This window comes from Sarcophilus harrisii, chromosome 6, assembly GCF_902635505.1.
Source record: "Sarcophilus harrisii chromosome 6, mSarHar1.11, whole genome shotgun sequence".
NCBI lineage: Eukaryota > Metazoa > Chordata > Mammalia > Dasyuromorphia > Dasyuridae > Sarcophilus > Sarcophilus harrisii.
In genome coordinates this window covers 98,029,519-98,054,775 of record NC_045431.1, presented here as the reverse complement: position 1 = coordinate 98,054,775, position 25,257 = coordinate 98,029,519, and the positions used below count along the sequence as shown (strand labels likewise).

The window sequence follows — 25,257 nt, the reverse complement described above, 5'->3', positions numbered from 1 at the left end:
ACTGAGTAGAAAGCATGTCGAGTCTGGAGACACCTGAGTTCAAATCCAACCATATACATTTTTTGCCTATATGACCTTGAACAAGTTATAACCTCAATTTCCTCAGCTGCAAAATAGGAATAACAATAGCATTTACCTCCCAGAGTTGTTGTAAGGACTAAATAAAGCAATAATTGTCTAGAGTTCTGCAAAATTTAACATGGTAGATAAATGCTGGTGGTTTTTTTTTAAAAAATTATAGCTAAAAGGTTTGTGCCTGTTGAAGACTTGTCAAGTTAAAATAATTTGCTTTTGATAAATGTGAAAATATCTTTAGAAGAATTGTTTATGTTTACTCTATATTGAATTACTTTCTATCTAGAGGAAGGAGAAAAATTTGGAACACAAGATTTTGCAAGAGTGAATGGTGGTGAAAATTATCTTTGCATGTATTTTGAGAAATGAAAAGCTATTACTATAAAAAATAAAATAAATTGCTTTTGTGAAAAAGGAATGATTTTTCTATGTTTTCTATTCTTTTACTTTAAATTATCATGGTACAAGGATTAGTATTATAATCAAAGGTTGTCAGTTTGGCATGAGATTATAAATTCTGGTCTGCTTATCTACTCATAGACTATCTTGGGGCCCATAAATATTTCTCCTTGTTCTTCCAGGAAAAGAAAGTTATTTCTCTCACTTATCAGTGATAACTCATTCTTATTCCTTATACCATTTGGTTTCTGTTTCATTTTCAACAAAAGGCCTACATTGTCCTCTCTATATATCATCATTTCCTTTTCTACTTCTCAATAGTTTTAGGACTTGATGGACTATTCAGAGACCAAGCCATAGGTTTACTGAACCAGACATTTACAGATATGATATGGATCATTGTGCTCAGTTGTAAAAGTAGAAAATACCAATTAGGCAAGAATAAGCAGAATTTTCTACTTGAAACTTTAGCTTGAAATAATAATAATTATAGTTAACATTTATATAGTACTTTAGGGTTTGCAAATTCTTCTATTTAGAATCTTTTCAATATTATCTAACTTTGGGAATTATGTAGCTTTTCTAGAGGTAGATTTCTTAATTTAGGTAATGAGGCAGAGTGGTAAAGAGTCTGACTCAGGAACTACCTTGGCTAGAACACTAGTCTCATACTTAGTATCTGTGTGACTTGGGACTAGTCACTTGAACCCTAAACCTCAATTTCATGGCATCACCTCCCAGATGTCATGATCTTGGAAAACAAAGGACAAGTAACAACTTCTATGAACAGAGCTGCTCCTCCAGGGAACTAACTAGAACTAGTCAATTAGAAAATTCTTTCTTTCACTCCTTCCCTCCTTCTTTCCTTCCTTCCTTCCTTTCTTCCCTGCCTCCCCCTCCCTTATTAGTAATATAGCTTTTTGAACATGATCAATGAGAAAACTTGTTTGCTTGACTATGTAAATTTGTTACAGGAACTTTCTTTCTTTTCTACATGTATATTATATATACACACATACATGTTTTGTTTTGTGTGTATAATATGCATATGTATACATGTGTCTTTTTAATATTATTTGAATTTTCAAAAATGCATTTATTAATTTTCAACATTTACTTTTATAATATTTTTATTTCCATTTTTTCATACCTTCCCTCCTTTCCTTACATCCCCAAGATAGCAATCAATCTGATATAGGCTATACATGCACAATCATATATATTATACAGATATTCACATTAGTCATGTTCAACATAATTTTAACATACATCAAAGCAAAAAATAAACAATTGATGTTAATATAATATTAATAATAAAAATTATATTAATACTGAAATATTTAGCTTAAGCAGAGAGAGCAATATCTTTTTCACTAAACAGATTTTATTCAATACAATAAATCAGTTCATAGAATTAGATAGAATTATAATAATTTATATAGACATATAGATGTGAAGAATTATGAAGAAATATTCATTGGATGATCAGACCCAGCTGTTTCTTAGGTCACATCTTCTTAAGGCTTAATTTTTCCATACTAAATTTTAGTAGTTTTATGAGACAATATTGCTCACAATCTTTTGTTATCCTCCTCTGCAACAATGTTCAACACAGGAGGTTGTATTCTAAATTCATGTTGCCTTTAACTGCCATAGCAAGTGGAATAAACATTTACTGACTAATAGTTTCTAGTGTTTTTCATCTTCCATGTTGGGGTGTCTTCTGCTGATGTAAAACTTTTATAAGATTTGTAAAATGTTTTAGCTTTTGTCCATCTTCCATTTTTTTATGTTAACAACTCATTTATATAATTCAGGTTATAATTACACACATTGCCTCCTCATCTTTATTCTATAATTCGGCCTCTGCTTTAATTAGGTACATAAACTTATTTTGAAATGACTGGGGTTTGTTTGTAATCATTCATTTCTCTTCTGTTCAGATTCTTTTTGGTGATGTTGGTTGATGCTCTTCATATCCAGCTCCAATTCTATTCTTAAACTTATACATATTTATATTGTACAGGTAAGAGGCTTTAGAATAGGCTACAAGTTATTAGCTTTTTTCATATCTTGATTCCCCAACTATATTTTCCAAAATAATTTCCCCCCATTTCTCTTGTGTGTAACTTGACATTGAAAGCATTGAGGATCAAGGTAAATGTTAAAATTGGGAGGCTCTTGTGAAATTCTTTATAGAATTTCATCCTGTGGATGTTGCAGAGTCAGAAGTGAGTTGACTATGAATTTCAGCTCTGCTGGATCACCACTGAAATGCTGCTTAACTCCTATGGACCTCAGTTTCCTCATCTTTAAAATGGGGCAATAATATCTTAATACCCATCTCTTCATTAGGTGAAGATCAAGTGAAATAACATAAGTATTTTATAAACCTCTGCGTTATATAAATGTCAACTAATATTATCCCCTTTGTAGAAGTCTGCTTACACTGATAATGTACCCTACGAGGTCCCATAAAATATCTTTTGTTCTATTTGAGTACATAATGAAACCAACTACTTGTTGCCTAAGAATTTATAAGCCATATTTCCATTCTTATTTATCTTCTGGTATTTTTGTTCTATTTATAGCAAGAGTGGTAGCATGACTATGGCTCATTTCCTGCAGTAGTATACTGCCTTGATTTTAGACAATTATTGAACACCAAGAATACAAGTTATATTAATTGTAATAATAAATATTAATTTAATAATTAATAAGTTCGATAATTTAATAAGTCAAACATTGGGAAATTCGTAGCACTCTCTGCCCCCTTTCTAAGCCACTACCTTGAGAGGATAAGAAGAGCCTATGCAGGACTAACAAGCATTTTGTAATCTCATTGAGCTTTATGGGTCACCATGGGGAGAAAAGTAGGTCAACTGGTGGCCAATCTTTTAGACACAGTCTTTCACAAGGATCATACTCAAAGCTCTTTTCAGTTTGTTGAAATGTATTGGGTTTCAGTTCCTTGACATAACCTTTACAAACTGGGGCCACATGATTCTAGAGCAGAGGTCAGTTACATTTTTTTTAATGTAAAAATCTATTCTTAGTTTGTGAGCTATACAAAAAGGGATGTGGTCATTGTTGGCCTACTGGCCTTGGTGTACTGATCCTGTTCTGGAAGACTGATGATGAACTATGCTACCCATTTCCTGGAAGGGAGACAATGATTCAAAGTGCACAACGAGACATCCTTTTTTTTTTCAACGTGGCCAATGCTGGGACTTATTTTGCTTAACTATGCTTATTTGTTACAAGAGTTTGTTTTTCTTATTTCCAATTTTGGAAAGAAAAGAAAGGAAAGAGGGTCACTGGTACAATTTTAAAAATTTACAGAATATGTTGTTCTTGTTTGTCCTTTGTTCTCAAAGAGGACCAATGACATCTATAGGTCAGAAGAAAACAAAAGTGGGGCAGCTTTGAAAGTTAACATGTTAAATTTATTATGTGCTTAAAAGGAAAAACAAGCTGTATATAATAGAGATTTGGTTCCACGTGCAATCTTTTTCTAGTCTATTTTGTATATAGAAATGCTTGTTTTATGTAACATTTAAGTTCCCCAGTTTTCAAAAGCTAAAACAAAATAACAGGGGCCACCTCTAAGCCAGGAGGATGTACAGGATAAGACTTCTATTATGCAGCTATATATATTTTTTAATCTGTTACAGTGTATGGCAACAAATGAATTCTCAATCAATATTTAATGATAATTACACTCTGATTATAAAAGATTCTCCCTTCAGGTCAGCATCCAAAGCTTCAATTACAATTAAAACAATTGTGAAAAATACAAAGCACTTAGAATTAGTTGTCAATTAATTTACTAACAACCTTTTTCTCACAAAAGGAACTCTTCTAAGGTAAGAGAATTCATTAGAAGCAAAATGGAATCATTCTGTTTTAGTGTTTTTTGCCGTTTAATTGTGGACTCTTGTTTTTACATCACCTAATTTCCATCCACCCCCATGTCCCTTTTCTCAACATTTCCAAAAAAGTAATTCCACATAACAAAAGAATTTATGCTTTAGGTTTTTTAGGTCACACAACTAGAAAGTATTAAGTGTCTGAGGATAGACTTGAACTTAGGTCCTCTTGACTTGAGAGTTGGTGTCTATCCACTGCACCACCTAGCTGCCCCATATTTTAGGCTTAAATAAAAAAGGAAGAAAGAGGGGGAGACAACTTAGTGATGAGAATCCTGTTACAAAAGTGACATTTAGGGTGAGAAAAGAAGGCTAAGGCAGGGTCAAACTGGTGGCTTACTCAGCTGTACTGCTATACATGATGGAGCCTTTTTAATTTACAGGGCTTTCACTTAATTATCTAGGGGCTAGTGAGAAGCTTCCCTCATCAGTTTTTCTTCCAACTAATCCAGAGATATTGGCTGATAGGTTGTGAAGAGTACATTTTCAGCCAGGACAGTAGCCAAGATTGGGTGAGAGGAAAAGAATGGATGGGATTTTCACCAGAATCCATGATTAAGAAAGCACTGATTCCACAATATATATACATAGGGATAAAAATTGCAAAAGCTAAGGGGTTTTCATTCTCACTTTTTATTTTAGGTTAATGAGTTCCCAGATATATGGAATAATTGATAAAAAAAAAAAAAAAGCAGTGTTCTTCAGCTGTAACTATGTAATCTGTGGGGGAAAGAGTCACTTGGAAGTAAGAAAGAGGGCTCCCTTAATGTATGTGTACTAGAAAAAGGTGAGGAAAATGCTTTGTAAAACTTAAAGAAATATAGAAATCTGAGTCATTATTATTGCTAGATAATTGGCAGAAGCAATCTAACCAGCAGGATTCTTTTAAGTGTGCTAAAGAGATTTTATGCTGGATACACAAGATATGTTCATCTTGTCATCTTTTCCAGAATAATAGGTAACAATTATCTCAAATATTCACGATACCTACAAATGACTCAAAAAGTAAGGAAAAGAAGCTATTTTAATATTATCCCTTAGGAATTCCAAAGTTTAGAGATTTATTTATCTTTTAAAATTTTTCTCTAATATCCTTAGATCATCAGGTTTCAAGGCCAAAAGTTAGGAATTTCCCAAGCTCAAGAGTTTGAAACACACATGTTATTTGTTAGGCCTACATCACCGGGTGGTTCATCCTTTCACAAAATGTGAATTTTCCAGATGATAACCAGATAGCATTTACATCATAGGCAGTTTTTTCACGGCTTCATCTCATTTACTATAGGCCAAAAAGCGAGGTACAGGCTTTATTATTTTCATTTTACACAAATGCAAAGTGATGAACCCAGAATCCCACAGCTAATAAGTGTCTGATAGATTTGGATTCAGTGAAGCCATTCTCCAATTGATAAATGGTCAAAGGATATGAACAGACAGTTTTCAGATGAAGAAATTGAAACCATCTCTAGTCATATGAAAAGGTGTTCTAAATTATTATTGTTCAGAGAAATGCAAATTCAGACAACTCTGAGAAACCACTACACTCCTTTCAGATTGCCTAAGATGACAGGAAAAAAATAATGATGACTGTTGGAGGGGATGTGGGAAAACTGGGACACTGATACATTGTTGGTGGAATTGTGAATGGATCCAACCATTCTGGAGAGCAATTTTGAATTATGTTCAAAGGGCTATCAAACTGTGCATACCCTTTGATCCAGCAGTGCTACTACTAGGCTTACATCCCAAAGAGATCTTAAAGGAGGGAAAGGGATCTATATGTGCAAAAATGTTTGTGGCAGCCCTTTTTGTAGTGGCCAGAAACTGGAAAATGAATGGAGGCCCATCAGTTGGAGAATGGCTGAATAAGTTATGGTATATGAATGTTGTGGAATATTATTATTCTGTGAGAAACAATCAGCAGGATGATTTTAGAGAGACCTAGAGAGACTTACATGAACTGAAGCTAAGTAAAATTAACAGAATCAGGAGATAATTGTACACGACAACATCAATTTTATACAATGATCAATTCTGATGGATGTGCCTCTCTTTAACAATGAGATGACTGAGGTCAGTTCCAATGATCTTGTGATGAAGAGAGCCATCTACAGCCAGAGAGAGGATTGTAGGAACTGAATATGTTTCACAACATAGCATTTTCACTCTTTTTGTTGTTGTTTGGTGGCATTTTATTTTCTTTCTCATTTTTTCTTGTTTGATTTGATTTTTCATATGCAGCAAGATAATTGTATAAATATGTATGCAAATATTGCATTTAACATATATTTCTATCATGTTTAACATCTAGGGGAGGGGTAGGGAAAGGGGGGGAAATTGGAACATAAGGTTTTGCAAGGGTTAATGTCAAAGAATTATCCATGCATATGTTTTGAAAAATAAAAAGCTTTAATAAAAAAAAAAAAAGATTTGAATTCAGGTCTTCCCTTCTCTAAGTCCAGATTCACTTTGGACTTCAAGTCAGGGGCTCTTTCCATTAAATCCTCAAAGTCACTTTGAAGAAGTAATTTTGGAGAGGGGTTCAATAAATGAAAAACTCACAAGACATTTATCACAGCCACAAAAGGATGCCATTTATTACATGACACAGCTCAAGGGCTAAACCAAATATGGTGAGCAAGTCTGAATTATATTCATAATAAATAAAAAGCTTCCAGGTGTCCTAGAGGGAGAAAGAAGTAAGGGGAGGGTCTTGGGGAGAAATTAGGGAGGAGTTAGGGAAGGGAAGGATTAGGGAGGAGCCAAGGAGAGGCTGGTGACAGGTACCAATCAGTCTTAAGATGTGCTAATCAAGATAGTCTCTGGAGTTGGTCTGTCTCTTCGTGACAATGGAAACCGGATAGGTAGTTTAGAATTGAAAGTTCCTGTTCCACGTCAACTTCATTCTTGACTCTGTCTTTCCTCTCCTTTCACTATATTATACTTTATACTCTCCTTTTCTTCCTCTCTCCCTTCTTCCTTCAACTTTTGTATGAAACATAGACTGCCAGAAGGATTAGATATAAGGGCTTACTTATTGAATAGAAAATGCTACTTGATGCTAATATATATTGCATATTTGGCACCTTTGCTTTCTAATCCGTATATTCTCTTAAATATTTGACAGAATATGTTCCTAAACTTGTTCTAAATACCTTGGGAGTGGAAGCTGGACCTTCTGAGAATAAGTAGAACAATAATAATAATTAATATTTCCATAATTCTTTAAGGCAGGAGTTTTTGACATATATATATATGTTTATATATGTATATATAAACTGCACTACAAGATAATGAAAATCCTATTTTTTTCCTGTGCAATGTTCTGACAATAGCATCCATAGGTTCATCAAAATGCCAAAGCAAGGCAGAAAAGTTAACCATCCCTGTTTTAGGCTTTCAAAGACTTTTCACAACAACTCTGTGAGAGAACTGTTAGCCCACATTATCCAAAGGCAGGCATTTTTATGCACACACACGTGTCTATGGACACACAAGCATATCTGTACATATATATGTTGTCCAGTAGTTCAGTTGCTGACTCTTCATGACGCTGTGGGCCAACTGTCCTTGAGGTTTTCTTGGCAAAGACAATGGGAGTTGTTTACCATTTCCTTCTCTTAATTTTATGCCGTTAGGGTTTAAGTGACTTGTTGGGGTCACACAGCTAGTAAATGTCTGAGGTCAAACCTCAACTCTAACCTTTCTGACTCTAAGCGCAGTGTTCTATCTCCTACAACTACAAATATATATGATGCAATCAGAAGAAATAGAGATTCTATTTATTTAGATTAATTTTTTGATGAATTAATTTTTAATTAATATTTTTTGATGAAATCATGAATATATTATACATGGATATTATGTGCATTTGTATAATATATATATATTCTACACCTGATATATACACATGTGTAATACAAGTACATATTGTATAGTGCAATAGACATGATATAATGTAACATTACACATGTGTGTATATATATGAAATTCACATATAAAGTCTATTCATGACTTAATTAAAATGACTGACTTGAACCCCAAATCCGGCATTCTTTCTCCTAGGAGCTTTGGACTTGCGGGGATTTATTTTGAAGTCCGTTGCACATCATCCCTTGGATCTGTATCACCGACACAGCCGATGATGACTGCTCGAAATTGACAGATAAGTAATTCACACCCTGGTTTTCCTTGGCTGTTTACCAATGCCTTCTTCCTCACAGCAACTCTGTTGTTCAATGGGTGGAACTTTTCTCTCTACTTTATAGACGAGGAAACTGAGGGTTTCTGGGGGAAAGATCCGATCCTCCGGGGAATATGAGGGATATACCTATGATTATGATAGTTTATTATGTGATGTATGTGGCGGTTTGTGTGTGTGTGTGTGTGTGTGTGTGTGAAGCTCTGCGTCCAGAGCTCTCCAATGATTAATGCCATAACCCCACTCACGTTTGCTTGCTCTCCGAGGGCATGGTCATTGCTGTATAGCAACTGTGTAAACTCTCCATTTATTTTCATAGCTTCTAGTCTAATTTTCTAAATTCTGTTCTAGCGGACTGAAGGGTAAGGTCCTAGGAGTTTCCAAGATAAAAGACTACATATCCCATCATGCCACGCTCCCCTCCCGGGCTTGACTACGTGTCCCGACATGCATTGCCTTTTCCCAGCAGGACCGCTTGCTTCAACACCTCCCTCAGGTAGGAAGCCAGCCTTCCCCCCTGGAGTTTGAGGAAGCGGGAGCATCCGCGGAATACGTCACCGCGCTGACGCAAGGGCGGGGCCGAGGCGGGACCCTGACCTTGCTCTTGACTTTTCACTCGCTGCCGTCCCTCTGGGTCCCGCCCCGCGCTCCGGAGCTCCGCCTTCTCCCGTTCCGCTCCGGGCTGGTCAGCTAGCGCACCATGGATAAGATCGGCGTCGTGTTTGGCGGCTCTCGGGGTATCGGCAAGGCCGTGGCCCAGCTAATGGCCCAAAAGGGCTACCGGCTGGCGATTGCGAGCAGGAACCTGGAGGCCGCCAGAGCCGCGGCTGGGGACCTCGAGGGTACGTTGGCGAGGGCCGCGTCCACGTGGGTCACGCGCCCGCGGGCAGAGAGGGCGGGGCGTGCAAATGGCAGACGCTCTTCTCCTGACTCCTGACCCCTGACCCCTGACCCCATCCCTGTGTCCGAAATTTCCCTGGGGTTCCATCCAATAAACGTGAAGTGTCAGCAAAATGCCGAGCCCTGATGCAAATAACTGAAAGTCACCCCCTGCCCTTAGAGAGTTTACAGTCTAACAGTAGAAAACACACAACTAGGGATAGAGAAGGTAAGTCTTTTCTCTCACCTCCAGCACCGCGATTTGGAGCCTCACTTCTTTCCCGGACGGTGTCATAGCCTCCTGCTGGGACTCCTAGCTTTTCCCACGCCCTTACACTGCTGTCCAATTGCTAACGCCGAAGCTGTGTGTGTCTAGGTCGTTTCCCTTCCCTTTTTAACCTTTTGGAATCCCCAGCTCCCGTCAGGGTTCAGGTTAAAGGGCCACCAGAGGCAAATCAGCTTTGAGAGCAGAAATTATTTTCATTTTTATAATTTTATTATAAAATTATATATAAATATAATATAATATATAATATATAAATATAATATTATAATATATATAAATAATAATAAAATAAATATAATATAAAATTATATTTTTATTATAAAATTATATATATATATAAACATGATGTCATGCCAGTTTATTTATATTATCAGTCTAATAAGTCCTTATTGCATTTGAATTGGAGGCTTGGAGCTGGGGATATAGAAATAATAAAAATAATCTAATGTTCTCAAGAAGCTTACTCTCATTCCTCTTGAAGAAGCTTTCCTGTGAAATCAGTACAATTTAGAGAGGGAGAGGTCTGTATTTATGAGGTCCATTTCATCAGTTCAGTGCTTGAGACGGTAGTGTGGATAAACGGAGGTTACCCAGGGCATAGAATTCTGAATGTTGAGTCAGAAAGACACGAGTTCAAGTTTTGCTTCAGACTGACCATGGGGAAGTCACCTAACCACTGTCTGCTTTGGTTTCCTCAACAGTAAATCCAGATAATAACAGCATCTACTTCTAAGGGTTGTTGTGAGAATCATAAGAGGTAATCTTTGAAAGTGTTTAGCACAGTCTGTGGCTCACTATGTAAGTGTTATTGGTGATTATTCATCAAGATAGTATAATGGAAAGTATAAACAGATATGGAGCCAAGAACTGTGTTCTGGGTCAAATTTGTCATCTAGTGAAAGATAATTTGTAAGGGACCTTGTCTTTATATTCTCCGATTACATTGTTCACAGAGTATAGCAAGAGAGATTAAAAATTTAAACTAATTTTGTATTTTTGATGCATTACTCATAACATGTATGGGAGAAGGCAGTACAAAATAGAAAATGTATAAATTGAGACTCATAAAGATTAAGTGATTTATTCTAGGTCATACAAGTAATAAGAATCAGAATCAGGACTCTGGAATTTTAAGTCCAGGGCTCTTTCCCATTATACTGTAATTTAGACATAGGCCCTGCCCTCATAAAGCTTGCAGTTTAGAAGGCGGATTATTAGGGTACATTGTAATGTCTGATCATTCTATTACAGAGTTGGGAAATAGTATAGTTTGTGAGTTTTGAGAAGGAAATTGAGGTCCATACCACACTAAAAATTATTTTATAGAGCTAGAAAAAATTAACTTTATCTGGAAGAACAAAAGGTCAAGAATATCAATATAAATGTGAAAGAAGATAGCCTCAAACTATATTATTAAGCAATGATCATCAAAATTATCTGGTACTGACTAAGAAATAAGAGTGATGGGTGAGTGGAATAGATTAGGTACATAAGACGTGGCAGTAAATGACCATAATAATCTAGTGTTTGATAAACCAAAAGATCTCAGCTTTTGGACTAGAACTCACAATAGGACAAAGATTGTAGGGAAAATAGTATGGCAGAATCTAGATATAGACATTGGTCTTATATATCTTATATTACATACTGAAATAAGATCAAAATGGGTACGTGATTTAAACATAAAAGGTGATATAATTAGGAAAGCAAGGAATAGTTTACCTATCAGATCTATGGAGAAGGGAAGACTTTATGACCAGATGAGATAGAGAGCATAAATTACACACACATACATGAAAACAAAGCAAACAAAAAAAAATCAATGCACCTAATTGAAAGGAAAGCAAAAAATCTAAGAAACAATTTTTATAGCAAGTGTTTTCTGATTAGAGCTTCATTTCTCAATGTATATAGAGAATTGATTTCAAGTTTAAAAGAATATAGGATATTCTCTAGTTGATATATGGTTAAAGTTGATAAAGGTTAAATGAACAGGAAGTTTTCAGATGAAATCAAAGTTATTACATTAAACTACATAATGTAATATATAATCTTTTAGGATCATATAATCTATTAGGAACTATATTATACTATCAGATTGAATAATATGACCAAAAAAGGAAATAAATGTTGGAGGAAATGTGGGAAAATTGGGAGACTAATGCAGTATTAATAGAGTTATGAAGTGATCTTGGAACTATACTCCTAAGACAATCAAAGTGTGTATACTCTTTGATATGGCCCTACCACTAAAAGGTCTGAATCCCATAGAGATTTTTTAAAAAGGGGAGGAGGGAGAAATGGACCTATTTGTACAAAAATATTTGTAGTAGCAAAGAGTTGGAAATTTTGTGGTTGCCCGTCATTTGGGGAATGGCTGAACAAGTGTTATGCGATTGTAATGAAATACTATTACTCTAAAAAATGATGAGCAGGCAGATTTCAGAAAAGCTTGGAAAGACATATAAACTGATGCAAAATGAAATGAGCACAACCAGGAGAATGTTGTACACAAAAATAGCAGTACTATAATATGATCAACAGTGAAGACTTAGCGATTCTCAGCAATACAGTGATTCAAGACAATTCCAAAGAACTCCTGGTGAAAACTGCTTTTCATCTCCAAAGATAGAACTGATGGAGTCTGAATGCAGATGAAAGCTTACTATTTTTCCATTTATTTTTCCTAGTTTTTTCTTTACTTTGGCTCTGTGTCTTTCACAACATGACTAATGTTGTAATGTTTTGCATGATTGAATTTGTATAACCTATATTAAATTGCTTCCTGCCTTAGAGAGGTGGAAAGTAAGGGGGAGAGAGAAAATTTGGCTCTCAAAATTAAAAAAAAAAAGTTTACATTTGTCTTTATACTAAAGAGAAATTTTTTTAAGTGTATGGGAGGAAATAAAAATAATGATAATTTTTTTAAAATAAAGAAAGGAATTCATGGCACACTTCATAGAAGGTAATTTCTGCATAATGGCAATTGAATTGGGTTTTAAAGAATGGGGAGAAATTTAACAGGTATAAGGGGGAAGGGAACATATTTATTCTAGGTGTTGAAAGTAGCATGCCCAAAACATGATAGGAATATATGACCACATGATGAAGCAGCAGGTTCGTTCAGTGGATAGGGAATCAGAAAGATGCAAGTCAAATCTGACCTCAATACACTTGCTTGCTGTGTGACCATAAGTAGGTCACTTAGTCTTTGCCTTAGTTTTTCCCACTGTAAAATGGAAGCAACAGTATCAGTTAGTAGCCAAGTAGCTTGTGGAGATCAAATGAGATAATAAATTGAAAAGCTCTTAATGTGGTGCCTGACAAAAGCAGACAATAAATGTTTGTTTGCTTTTTTTCAAGACAGAGGAATCCAATTTGGTTGAAGCTGAGAAAACATAGAGAATAGTCACACAAGATGAGATTTGTATAGAGTCCTTTTTGTATTGTCATGTCAACTTCAGTGTCTTGTACAAAATCTATGTTTGATGTATTAAAGTATTGCCCAGTATGGCTATTCGAAAAGAGAGTAGAAAGGAAGAATGGGCTAGAGCTAGGAATGACCCTCAGGTAATCCCATTTATCTCCTACCTGAACAGAAACCTCTCCAAAACCCCAACAAGACCTCTTTATTTCTAGCCAAAACTGTCTCAACAACTTCCACACGTTGCTCAATGAGGTAATGCATGTAAGCCTTAAAGCTCTTTATAAATGTCAGCTATGATTATGATTGTGATTATTACTCCTGGTTCTGCCTGCTGGGGCCAGTCAAAACAAGTCCAGTCCCTCCATCTTTCCCCTGACTGGCCCTTCAGACCCTTAAACACAGCTCTCATGTCCACCTCTAAGTCTTTTCTCCTCCAGGCTAAACGAAGACTGAGGCAGAAGATAATTGAAAGATCAGTGAAGAAGGAATGAGAGTTGAAAGGCATAGAAAAACAGGTGGAGAGAGATGAGTGATCAAGAAAGGTGTAGAGAAACATACTAAAAAGAAGAAAAGAGAAAGCTGTGGTAGGTTTTGGGTTGAATATTCAGGTGGTTATTGTTCACTTATCTCAGCTATGTCTAACTCTTTGTGATCCCTCAGTTTCTTTGTGATCTCAGCAAGTATCTGAGTCCAAATTTAAACCCAAGCCTTCCTTGGGCCTCTGAGTATTCAGAGCTCCCAATTAAAATGCTGACACCTCAAGTGAGGATGCATGGAGCCCAGAACAATCCAGTTTATGGGCTTGTGGTGATTAGTTTATCTGGTTATTTTAACTGCTAAGTGAAAGGCTTCTCCAAATAGATATATTCTAGTAGAAAGGAGGGAGAGATAATAGTGGTGAGGAGTGGGCTTGTGGAATGTGGGTGGAGGGAAGATAGCCCAAGAGGACGGACCCTCGGAGAAGATGATGCCAGGAGGGAGGGGGAAGATGCAGAGGCAGGTGTGGGGAAGATCTCAGGGACTGGAACGACAGTCCAGTCGGTATGGTACGGTAAAGAACTTTACCATAACTTAGGGCAAATTATGTAATATTTCAGAGCCACAGTTTCCTTGTCTCTAAATGAAAAGATTAACATTGAAATGCTGACTTTTCTTTCATTTCAACAAAATAGGCTTCTGCCTCAGCATAATAAATAAGTAAACAGACTTTCTATAAGACTAAATAAACCATGTTTCTTCCACATATACGTATCACTGTCTTTCAAACATGTAGATGCCATGAATAATGAATTAAATGCAGACTCATTTGAAAGTATTACTAAATTTGTAGCTTTTTCTCATATTTCCTCAATTAAAACAACATTTATTTAATGAAATGATATTTTGAGACTACATGGAACTTTGAGATATTCCTTTCTTGCCTTGAAATAAGTACTCAGAAGCATGTATAACCATAATGGTATAATCAGCCGATCATCTGACTTTTTTGGGATACAAAGATAAGAATGAAACTATTACATTTCAAGGACCCCACATTCTAATGGGGAAACAGCAAGTACATAAATATATAGAGTAAATAGAAATTAATTAGGGAGGACACAGATTAGGGGGAATCAAGAAAAGCTTCATGTAGAAGGTGATGAAGAAGTGAGGAGGCAGGGTAACCTAGGGGGAGTGGGGACTATTATAGATTAGAGTTATGTGTGAAGGAGACAGAAGGCCAACTTGGCTGGATTTAAATGAGAATGTTTAGTAAATCTGGAAAGATAAGATGGGGACATGTTATGAAAGATTTAAGAAACTAAACAGTTTATTGAAGGCAGAGATGATATGAGGCCATGGGAATGGGAGAGTGGGGGGGGGAGGTCACATGGCCAGAGGCCTGATCCTTGAGGCTTAAAGGAAATCATCTTGACCTTCATGTAGAGGATGTACTGTAGCAGGGAGAAACTCTAGGCAGGGAAAATAATTAGCCTATTGTAAACCAGGGGACTGATGTGATAGCTTGAACTGTGGTGTGGGTTGTGTGAATAAGGAGGAAAGGGTTGGATATAAAAGATATTGTGGAGGTAGAAATAGCAAGATTTGACAGCTGACTGAATATTGGGGATGAGGGAGAACAAGGAGTCAAGTAGAATTACAGACCACAAAGCTGTGAAACAGGAAGAAGGATTATGCCTTCAATAAAAGTAGGAAGTCTGGAAGAGGGGTAGGTTTAGAGCGATAAAGACCATAAGATCTGTTTTGGACATTTTAAGTTGAAGATTTGGCTCATGTCCAGCTTAAAGGTCCAGTAGGCAGCAGCGGGAGATGTAGGAGACCTGAGCCAGAGATCTAGCGCTAAAGAGGTAGTCCTTAATTCTTTTACCGAATCTGGGAAATTCAAACATAACTATTAAATTTTGATATGTTGAGTCATTTTTGTTGCCCTTAAGCCCTATTTTTAGTATATAAAAGAGAATTTTAAAATTGGTTGGCATTTTTTGAGTGACTTGGTTACATAAATTCTCCCCGAATTTATTATTAGCAATATTAAGATAAGTTTCATGAGGGTGGAACAGTGTCTTAATTAGTTCTTCCAGGGCCTCAAAGAGGACTTTTAGTAGCATTTAGTGGAACTGGACATAAATTTGGAAAAATTTAGTATAAAGAATATCAAAATAACAATAGTAATTTTTATAAGTTTGTTTAGAGTATGATGGGACCAGGATGTCTGATTAGTTTAGATTATAAAATTAACCTTGAAATTGCTAATTTATTGAAAATTTTTTTTATATATATATATTTTTTAAAAATATGCCATATGCTGAAGTAGAGACTCAGCATAATAGCACCTTTGAATTCCCCTTTTTAAAAAAAATTGGAAATAACTTCAAAAATACAAATTTTATCTTCAAAATATCACTTTTTATTTGTATAGGAAACCATTTGGGACTTTGCTGTGATGTTTCTAAAGAGCAAGATGTTCAAAATGCATTTGAAGAGGTGGAGAAAAATTTAGGTCGTGTTAAGTTTTTGGTAAATGCAGCTGGCATAAGCAGGTTAGTCTTTTATTTTTTCCCAGAATCTGATCTATGTGTGGTATGTGTTATTTATACATTAATATAAGTTTGATTTTGAATTAACATTACAACTAATTCAAACCTTTGTATTTTGACAAAGTGAAAGTTTGATTATCCATGTTGATCATTTGCTGCTAACTTCTCTGCTTGGCTTCAGATCTAACATTACCTTCATCATGCCCTGCCCAGAATAAACTCATCACCAGGATAATCACCAGGAAACCAATCATGATGGAGATTGCTTCTGCTTGACCACTTAGACCCTATCGATATTCTCAGTTGCTTCTGCCTCTCTGATTGAAGGGCTAGAGGGTGGAACAATAGCCTCCCTTTATAGAGGGCTCAAAATACCAGCCATCTCATCATTTGTTACCAGCTGCTCTGCTTAACTTTGATTCTGCCTTTGGTGTTTCCTCCACCTCTGCTCTTTTCAGTTTCTTTTTTAGATATTGTCTCCCCTCATCAGATTGTAAATTCCTTGAGAGAAGGCATTTTCTTTTTCTTATTTTTATCCCTAGCACTTAGCACAGTTCCTGACGCAAGTGCTTAATGAATGTTTGTTTCCTCTTACCCTCATCTCCATACCATGTAATATATGGTCAAGTTCTAGCTATACTAAACAGATGACCAACATTGGGAATTCTTATTTCAAAATAATAAATCCTGAGGAAATCATATTTTAGAGAAAAATTTTGTCTCTTTGTTTGTAGGGATGCCTTGCTATTAAGAACAAAAACTGAAGACATGGTGTCCCAGCTTCACACTAACCTCTTGGGATCCATGCTGACATGTAAAGCTGCTTTGAAGCATATGATTCAACAACAGGGAGGTTCTATTGTTAATATAGGTGAGTTTATTCATTTTGAAATACCACACATTATAAGAAAGGTTAAATTCTCACCCCTTTGATTTGAAGCGAATTTCTACATAGTTGAGCCTAACGTTTGATTTTGTACTTTTTATGCAGAAAAGAGTTTGAAATCTTACAATGTAAGATTTCAAAGTCATTTTTGAACTTTTTCAAAATACAAATAAAGTTGTTAAGGGAGCACCTTTTTGGACATTATTATTGAAGGTGAAACTTCTAATCTGTGGGGCAAGTATCAAGATGGAAATTTTATTAACACAAATTAATCCCCAAATCCAAGAATCCATGAGGTTTGAAATTCAGTTCCCTTGAGAGGTGTGAAAAAACAGTAATGTTTTTCTCATAGAAGTGTTCCAAAAATCTTAGAGCAGCTCTAATCTCTGATCCTGTGATTCTACTCTATTCCTGTTCTTTAATTAAACATAGTAGTATAAAAACAAAAACACTGGACAAGCATTTATTAAACACCTGATTTGTGTAGTACACTGTGTAAGGCACTGGGAATTCAAAGATTAATATTATTATTAATATGTATTCCCTCAAGAAGCTTATAGTCCAGAAATTAAATAATATAATTTGTTGTTTTTATTAAACAGAATTTTAAAATTCTCAGTTAATATTAAATTTTGGTGCTTAGGATATTTTATATATTTTTTCTCTCAATAATTATTTTTTCCCTCTTCTTTAGCATTTACCAATGTTTTATATATAATAGGTACTTAATCAGTGGTGGATAAATAAATAAATGTCAGTAAAAATTAGGTGTTTTTTTTTCCCTTGGCCCTTGGACCATTTTATATGATCAGTGACTCTAGATAGAAAAAATATATTTTCTATCTGTTGGTTAGAAAGATGTATACCTATATACAGTTGAAATAAATCCTTCATATCTATTAAACTAGATCATCTAGAGACACTCTTACAGATAATACAAGTTATAGCTTCTTATAATAAAATACATTTAAAAAAATAAACTTATAATTCAGATTTCCTGTCTCTGATATATCCTGGCTGTGTGAACCCTCTGCCTGATACTTAGCTTCTCAGTGACCATAAGCCTTAAGTTGCAAATGAGTTCCTTGTTAGAGAGAATTAATGAAATCACAGACCTGAACCAAAAAATCCAAACAAAGTTTTATGAACTCATGTTAGCCAGTCCAAACTGAGATTTTATTTTTATGTAAATCGGTTTCTACATCTAAAATTAGATGTATTAAGACTTCTTTAATTTTATAATTAAATTCAGTTCCAGTTGATCAATAATGGACAGAATCAGCTATACACAGAGAGGGAACACTGGGAAATGAATGTGGACTACTTGCATTTTGTTTTTCTTCCCAGGTTATTTTTACCTTCTGAATCCAATTCTTCTTGTGCAACAAGAGAACTGTATGGATCTGCACACATATATTTTATCTAGGATATACTATAACATATTTAACATGTATAAGAGTGCCTGCCATTTAGGGGGGAGGGAGTGGAGGGAGGGAAGGGAAAAGTCGGAACAGAAGTAAGTGCAAGGAATAATGTTGTAAATAATAACCCATGCATATGTTCTGTCAGTAAAAAGTTATAATAATTTTTTTTAAAATTTATAATTAAATTCATTTAAATTAAACAATTAAATATTAAGGCAGCAAGCTATCACAGAGCCAGAAGACAGGGAGACCAGAGTTCAAGTATGATCTCAGGACTGGGGAGCTGTGTGATCCTGCCCAAGTCATTTAACTTCTGTCTGCCAGTGTTTTGTTCAGCTGTAAAAAAGGGGGGCTGTTTTAATAATAGCCATCTCCCAGGATTATTATGAATTTCAAATGAGGTATTTGTAAAATGCTTAGTATAGTGCCTGGCACATAATAGGTGCTCTTTTCTTTCTTCCTTGCTGTCAAGAAGACTCCCCCGCCCCTCGCCCCCCCGCCCCCCATTTGAATCTTGCCTCTCACCCATTGCTCTGTATACATGGGCTTTGGTAAGAAATTTCTACACTGCTGAAATCAAGTCAGTTGTTGGTATAAACATACTAATTAATTAAACATAAAATTAATAATCATGCTGTCTTTCACTTCTATCTACTCCAGGCCATCCTTCTTAAAATTTTCATTGTGTCAGTCTTTGTTCAGGGGCTTTTTTTAACCTTTTGGATCAAATTTTCGGAATTCAATTCTTCTACTCTTAAACCTTCATTACCCATCTACTGGTGACTCAAATTGCTATTACAACTCACTACAACTTTTTCTCAAAAGTCTTTTTTCATATGATCTGTTGTCTAAGTCATGTACTTACATAGCTGAGCGTAAGACTTTGCATTTCTGTATATTAAATTTTGTCTTATTAGGTTTGGGCCATTGTTCTTTGCAAGGATTTTAGAACTTGATTATATGGCTAGTTTGTTAACTATTCCTCCCACCTTTTAGATCTTAAATAGGACAGGTTAAGAACATAGGAAGAGCCTAGGAAAAGCCATTAGATAGTTTCTTCTTAGTTGACATTGATTCATTAAAACACTACTTTTTTGATTCTTCCATTTTTAGTCTTTTAATTCAACTAATTGTATTCTCATATAATCTACTTTTTTCCTTTTTTGTCCCCAAGGATCCTTGGATCATAGACATAGAGCTGGAAAAGACCTTAGTGGTTATCAAATTCAATCATTCATTTAATAAATGAGGAAACTGAGACCTGGGAAGTTAAGTAACTTGCTTAAGATTGGTGAGATCCTCCCTCTCCAAGGCAGTGCTCTTTCCACTCCACTGGTGAGAGATGTATTGAGAGAGCTTACAGTGCTTGTCCTAAAGTGATCGGCCACTTATTCCCTAGGGTTCTGCTAACAGACAGAACTGTCCTTTTGTCAACCTGTCTCCATGGAAGTCGTTACTATCAGCTGTACTTTTATGGTCTCTGCTGTCATGGCAATCAGCTAATAAGTGAAACCATGAGAGCAAGCAGGAGTGCACCAAGCAAAGGACTGGCCCAACAGAGCTGTCAATATTTACTTTAGGGCAGAATTCAGCTCTAAGTTAATACTATTCCTAATGAGAAAAGCATCAGGATTTCTAATTTTTAAAATATACTCTAAAATTTTTGAAGTTTTCCAATTAGAATTAACTGAATTAACAAATGAATCACTAATTTTTAAAAAAATATTTTCTTTCTCTTTGTACAGGAAGTATTGTAGGTTTAAAAGGAAATCCTGGCCAATGCGTTTACAGTGCTAGCAAAGAAGGATTAGTTGGTTTCTCCCGTTCTCTTGCTAAAGAGGTAGCAAGAAAGAAAATTCGAGTGAATGTTGTTGCCCCAGGTCAGTGTAAATTTATGGATATGAAAACACACACACACATACACACACACACACAAATAGTAATGGGAAGAAAAACACTGTACTTTTTTTTCTTTGAGTCTTTGGGTTTTTTTTTAATCTTTGGAAGAATGTTCTACATTTTCTAGGAAATGATATTGACAAATCAAATCTCTTTCATATTTATTTTTGTAACATGAAAATATATGTTCTTTTGTCTTTTACTGATTTTGTCTGCCATTTTCCAGGTGCTGAACATCTGATTTTTTGTCTTTCTCTTCTTCTCAGTTTCTTTTCCTTTTTTTCTACCAATCCTTGTTAAATGCATAATTGTTCTTTTGTATTGACTATATTGTATTGATGACTATAAAGATAAAGTCCTTTTATAGTTTATTAGGAAGGATAAAAAGTTTGGTTAGAAATGATATTTAAACTGAAGCGAATATTTCAATGTCATAATGTCACTTAGCCAAAAATATTTTGTTCTTGACTACTAAAGATAATTGATTTTGAGTGTATGAGATGTATTGGACAGCTGTTATTTTTTAACTCACTTGTTAGATTAATATGACAGAATGGACTTGTACTCCCCTTACTTTAGGATTCACTAATGATTGAAGGTCAACCAGTAAAACTAGTGCTCAAGACAGCACTTTAGTTGTTAAACTGGTTGCCTATAAGAAATTATTCAAAATAATGTGTTTATGGTTTATGTTGTTTTTTTTTGTGGGGAGGAGTTCTCTAATTTTTATATAGGGTTCTTTTGAATCAGTCCAAATCTATATAATTTAGTAAGTAAAACAAAAAATTTCCCCAGTCATATAATATTACACCTCAGAAAAATGAGTGAAAGTGGATTATTGGCTGTTATAGATTAACTTTATTATTGTTTTCTGAGATTTTAGGGAAATCTATATGTGACATTTATTATTAACTAAAAATTGAGTAATTATAAGTCTATTAGATGCTCTTCTCTGCTACTCTAAAAACATCTGCTATAATCCCAGGAGGACAGTGAGTTCTCTGGAGGTCTTTCCCTAATATTTGTTGCATATTTTATAATATTATTATTACTGAACAGCAAGAAATTTTGTATAAAACATGGGATTTGATTAGGTATGTTGTTGGGTGGTAGGGAAACTAATTATATATAGAAAGTTTCAAGAATTCTGGGGCAGGCTGTTAGACAGCCTCATATTGCATGAGAAGTGAACATCTTAAAAAAAAATGTCAGCTGTGTTTCCTGCTCCTTGCTAATGTAAGTAGCAATTATCAGTGAAATGGCCAGAAAGCACTTACGGAGGAAGAAGAAAAACAAGGGGCATCACTAATCCACAAAGTGCCATATCATTCTCTGAATCATAGGGTTGACTGCACAAAGAATAATTACTTGTTAAGAATGCTTGAGTTTTTTTTTTTTTTTAACTTGAAGTTACTTTTAAAGCAATTATAAATTTCTTACTAGATAAATCTTATCATCTGGGAAATATTTAACATGAGAGACATCCTGTACTTTGTTTTGGCGGCTATTTCTTTATTAATTGAAACATTTCTATACCAACATTACTTTTATTCCCATGAGGTTATTTTAGTTTCCAGCTTTGTAAAAGTAGAAAATGTTTGTGTTGACTACTTGAAAGACATTTCTACTAGAGATTAGGCAAAAGGAACAGCTATTTAACATCTGAACTGTTTGGTGTATCAAATAGTATGGCATTCTATTATATTGCATTATTGTCACTGCTCATAGACCCAGATCCTCATGTGTTTTAAAAACTAAACTTTCTGATGAATGTAAAAAAAAGTTACAATCTGTACTACTGAGCCAGTAAAACAGATGTTTGATATGTTACTGTTAGCTATCATAATAACAACAGTAACAATAATCATAGCTAGCATTTAACAAACACTTTAAGGTTTGTAAAGCATTTTGCAATTATCTCATTTTATCCTCACAACAACTCTGGTAGATAGGTGCTAGTATTATCCCTATTTTAGAGTTGAAAACACTGAGGCAGAGAGAGAAAAACATTTTAGCATTTTTTTTTTTTTTAAACCTTCCTCTGCTTTAGTTCAAGATCACAGCTATGATTTAGAGGATCATCTGGGAGTTCCCTGGGGCAGATAACGCAACCTACCTTTAGTTACTTGGTAAGCATGAAATGGAAGACAACTTGAAACGGAGTCTTCTCTACTCCTAAGCTGGCCTTGCTCATCTGTCACGTAACGACAAATATTAGCCTCATTGGTTGGGGATTATTTCTTGTCTTTTTTTTGTCAAGTCAACATGTATTCATTAAGTGCTTACTGTTTGTCAGCCACTGTGCTAAGCACAAATATAAGCAGAAAGTAAGATATTGCCCACCCTTAAGGAACTTGCTAATGGAAGATAACAGTAAAATGGAGTTGAGAAGCAGGAGGGGTTGGGGCAAGAAGGTATGGTAGAAAAAGTCTGGAGAATCAAGAGGGTCCCAAAAAAGTGAAGGAGTGAAAATGACTGCCCTGGGTACTTTCCCTAAAATAGGGGGTCTAAGAGGAATTGACCAAAGAGCCAGAGGAATGTAGTGAACTTCCAGGTAGAGAAGTGCTTTGGCATGGTAGAGAAGTACAATAAATACAAGATAGGTAACCTAATGTGACAAAAACTTGAGACAAAAAATTTCATGCTAATAGGATGAGTAAAATAAGGAACTATTAATTTACCTAACCCTAAGCTTTGAATTTAAGTGAAGCTGAGATTCTGTTATATTAGGTTTACTTTTAGTGATTTGTAATCCATTGTAAATGTTGCCTGGGTATAAGAGAGAAGGTTGTGGATTTCATGGTTTTTCAAATGTAAAATCAAAGTATGGCATATGAGAAAATCCTCTGCTCTGGAGGTTATGCTCTGCTAACTAACTTTCACTAAGACATCATAGCAACAGGCCAGATTGAAGAAAATAAGAACGAAACATTAAGAAGATCCCTGTTGGGCTGGGCAAGAAATCCAGAGTTTATGGATACCTATGGAGTTGCTGTGGAGAGCAGGTATATAGGGCATGGTATTGGGAGAGTAGAGCAGACAAATAGCAGAAGTTCAGGTGATTCAATCATAAACAAGAAGGCCTGACAGCAGGGTCTAGGGCCCAGATTTGGGACAGCTTGCCATTTTCCAAGGGGAATAGTATAAACCCTGTTCCTAGAAGAATTAGGTTAAAGGAAAGATAATATTGAAAGAAAGAACCCTATACTCATAGAAAGCCCTGGCTTTCAAAAACTGGGTGATCCTTGTTAGGCATTTAATCCTTTCTGGGTCTGCATTTCCTCATGTATAAAATGAAGGTTTGGCAACCCATGTATCCAATGACTGGATCATGGTTAAGTAGACTGGTAAATTAATGCCAGAGAGCAGAAGTATCAAACTCAAAAAGAAAGAGAGCTCTGCTGCCAGTTATTGACTTAGGAAACCACAAATTAACATTATGTTGTATTATATTTTTATTTTGTTAAGGTTCACAGTTGCTTTTTTTTTAATCTGAGGAGTTTTGCTGGTGTGCGTTTGATGTTTCTGCCATAAAGTACTCTGTTACTATTAAGAATGAAAATTATAATGAGACTACAGAAATATTGAAAGATTTTATATATAAATATATATACATACATACATTTGTGCAATCATTTGAAATGGTTATAATTTTTTTAGTCAGTAGTGTTTGGCTAGTAATTTATTTTTACTGTATATGGTTAAGTATAAACATTTTTTGAGAGGTACTGGTACAAGAACTGGACCAGTAATTTTATCAGTATGGGGAACTTACATTTGGGGAATTCACTATACTAATACAGATCTGACTAGAAATTCTATTTAATAAACCGAGTCTGTAATTTACAGACTTAGAGAGCTATTTGAGGACATTGAGAGGTTAAATGATTTGCTTAAGCCAGTATATATCAAAGACAGAACTTGAACCTAGGACTTTTTGGCCCTCTATCTCTCATATTCTCCCTGTCCTTCAATTATCAAATCAAGTAAATAAAATCAGATGATTGGACTAGATGATCTCCCTAGGTGCTTTTCAGCTCTTAAATTGTATGAGTCTCTGATTCTGTTAAATGCCCAAGATAGTTCCCAAAGTGACTTAGTTGGGCATAGTAGGAATAGGCTATGGTGACAAGGACCAAAACAGTTAGAGCTTTAAGGACAGAGAGAACTCAGTACACAAGACTAATTGAATGCTAAGCCACCTGGGCAGTGGATTAATGAGGTCACATTGAAATTAAACTTGAAAACAGCTCTAACTATGAGCGCTAAAAAAGATGAGTGGGCATTTAAAACATTAATTAGACTTTTCTGATAAATTTGAAATGATTTTTTCAGTAATAAGCACCTTTGAAAATAAAAATGTTTTAAAACATAAAAGCCTTTACTTTTTTTTTGTCTTTAGGGAAAAAAGTCTAGATTTCTTATATTCTTATATTTAATATATATAATATTCTTATATTTAATATTATAAAATTTTTCATTTGAATCCTCTAAAAATATTCATTTTCAATGATTTAAGATTTGATTATATAGTTTGTATCATTTGATTTTCCTTTTCCTTATATTGTTCACAATTTAAGCTAAAAGCCCTTAAGGACAGGAATTTTTTCCTTATGTACCTGGCATAATACTTTAAAAAATTACGTATTTTAAAAAATATTTTCCAATTTATGTGTTAAAAAAAAGTCATTAAAATTTTTGGAATAAATATTCTCTTACTCCCTCCTTCCCCTGTCTCCTTTTTGACAAGCAATCAAGTTATGCATGGGAAGTAATGAAAAACATATTTCCATATTAGCTATGTTGTGAAAGAA

General features: G+C 35.0%; 1 protein-coding gene across 6 annotated transcripts in view; it reads left to right on the top strand.

The window, feature by feature from the left end:
- Nucleotides 1-8,870: 8,870 nt before the first annotated feature.
- The window catches only part of CBR4 (carbonyl reductase 4), a 49,074-nt gene continuing 32,687 nt past the window's right edge, over nucleotides 8,871-25,257 (top strand). Inside the window, exons 1-4 of one of the 6 annotated variants that reach the window (XM_031943916.1) lie at nucleotides 8,883-9,446; nucleotides 16,117-16,237; nucleotides 16,969-17,105; nucleotides 20,290-20,424. In XM_031943916.1, coding sequence (XP_031799776.1) covers nucleotides 9,305-9,446; nucleotides 16,117-16,237; nucleotides 16,969-17,105; nucleotides 20,290-20,424 — 535 coding nt within the window. In that variant the 5' untranslated portion in view covers nucleotides 8,883-9,304. Of the gene's footprint in view, nucleotides 9,447-9,477; nucleotides 9,713-16,116; nucleotides 16,238-16,968; nucleotides 17,106-20,289; nucleotides 20,425-25,257 lie in introns of those variants that run through there. The other 5 variants (XM_031943914.1, XM_031943913.1, XM_031943912.1 and 2 more) reach the window with 5 other exon arrangements.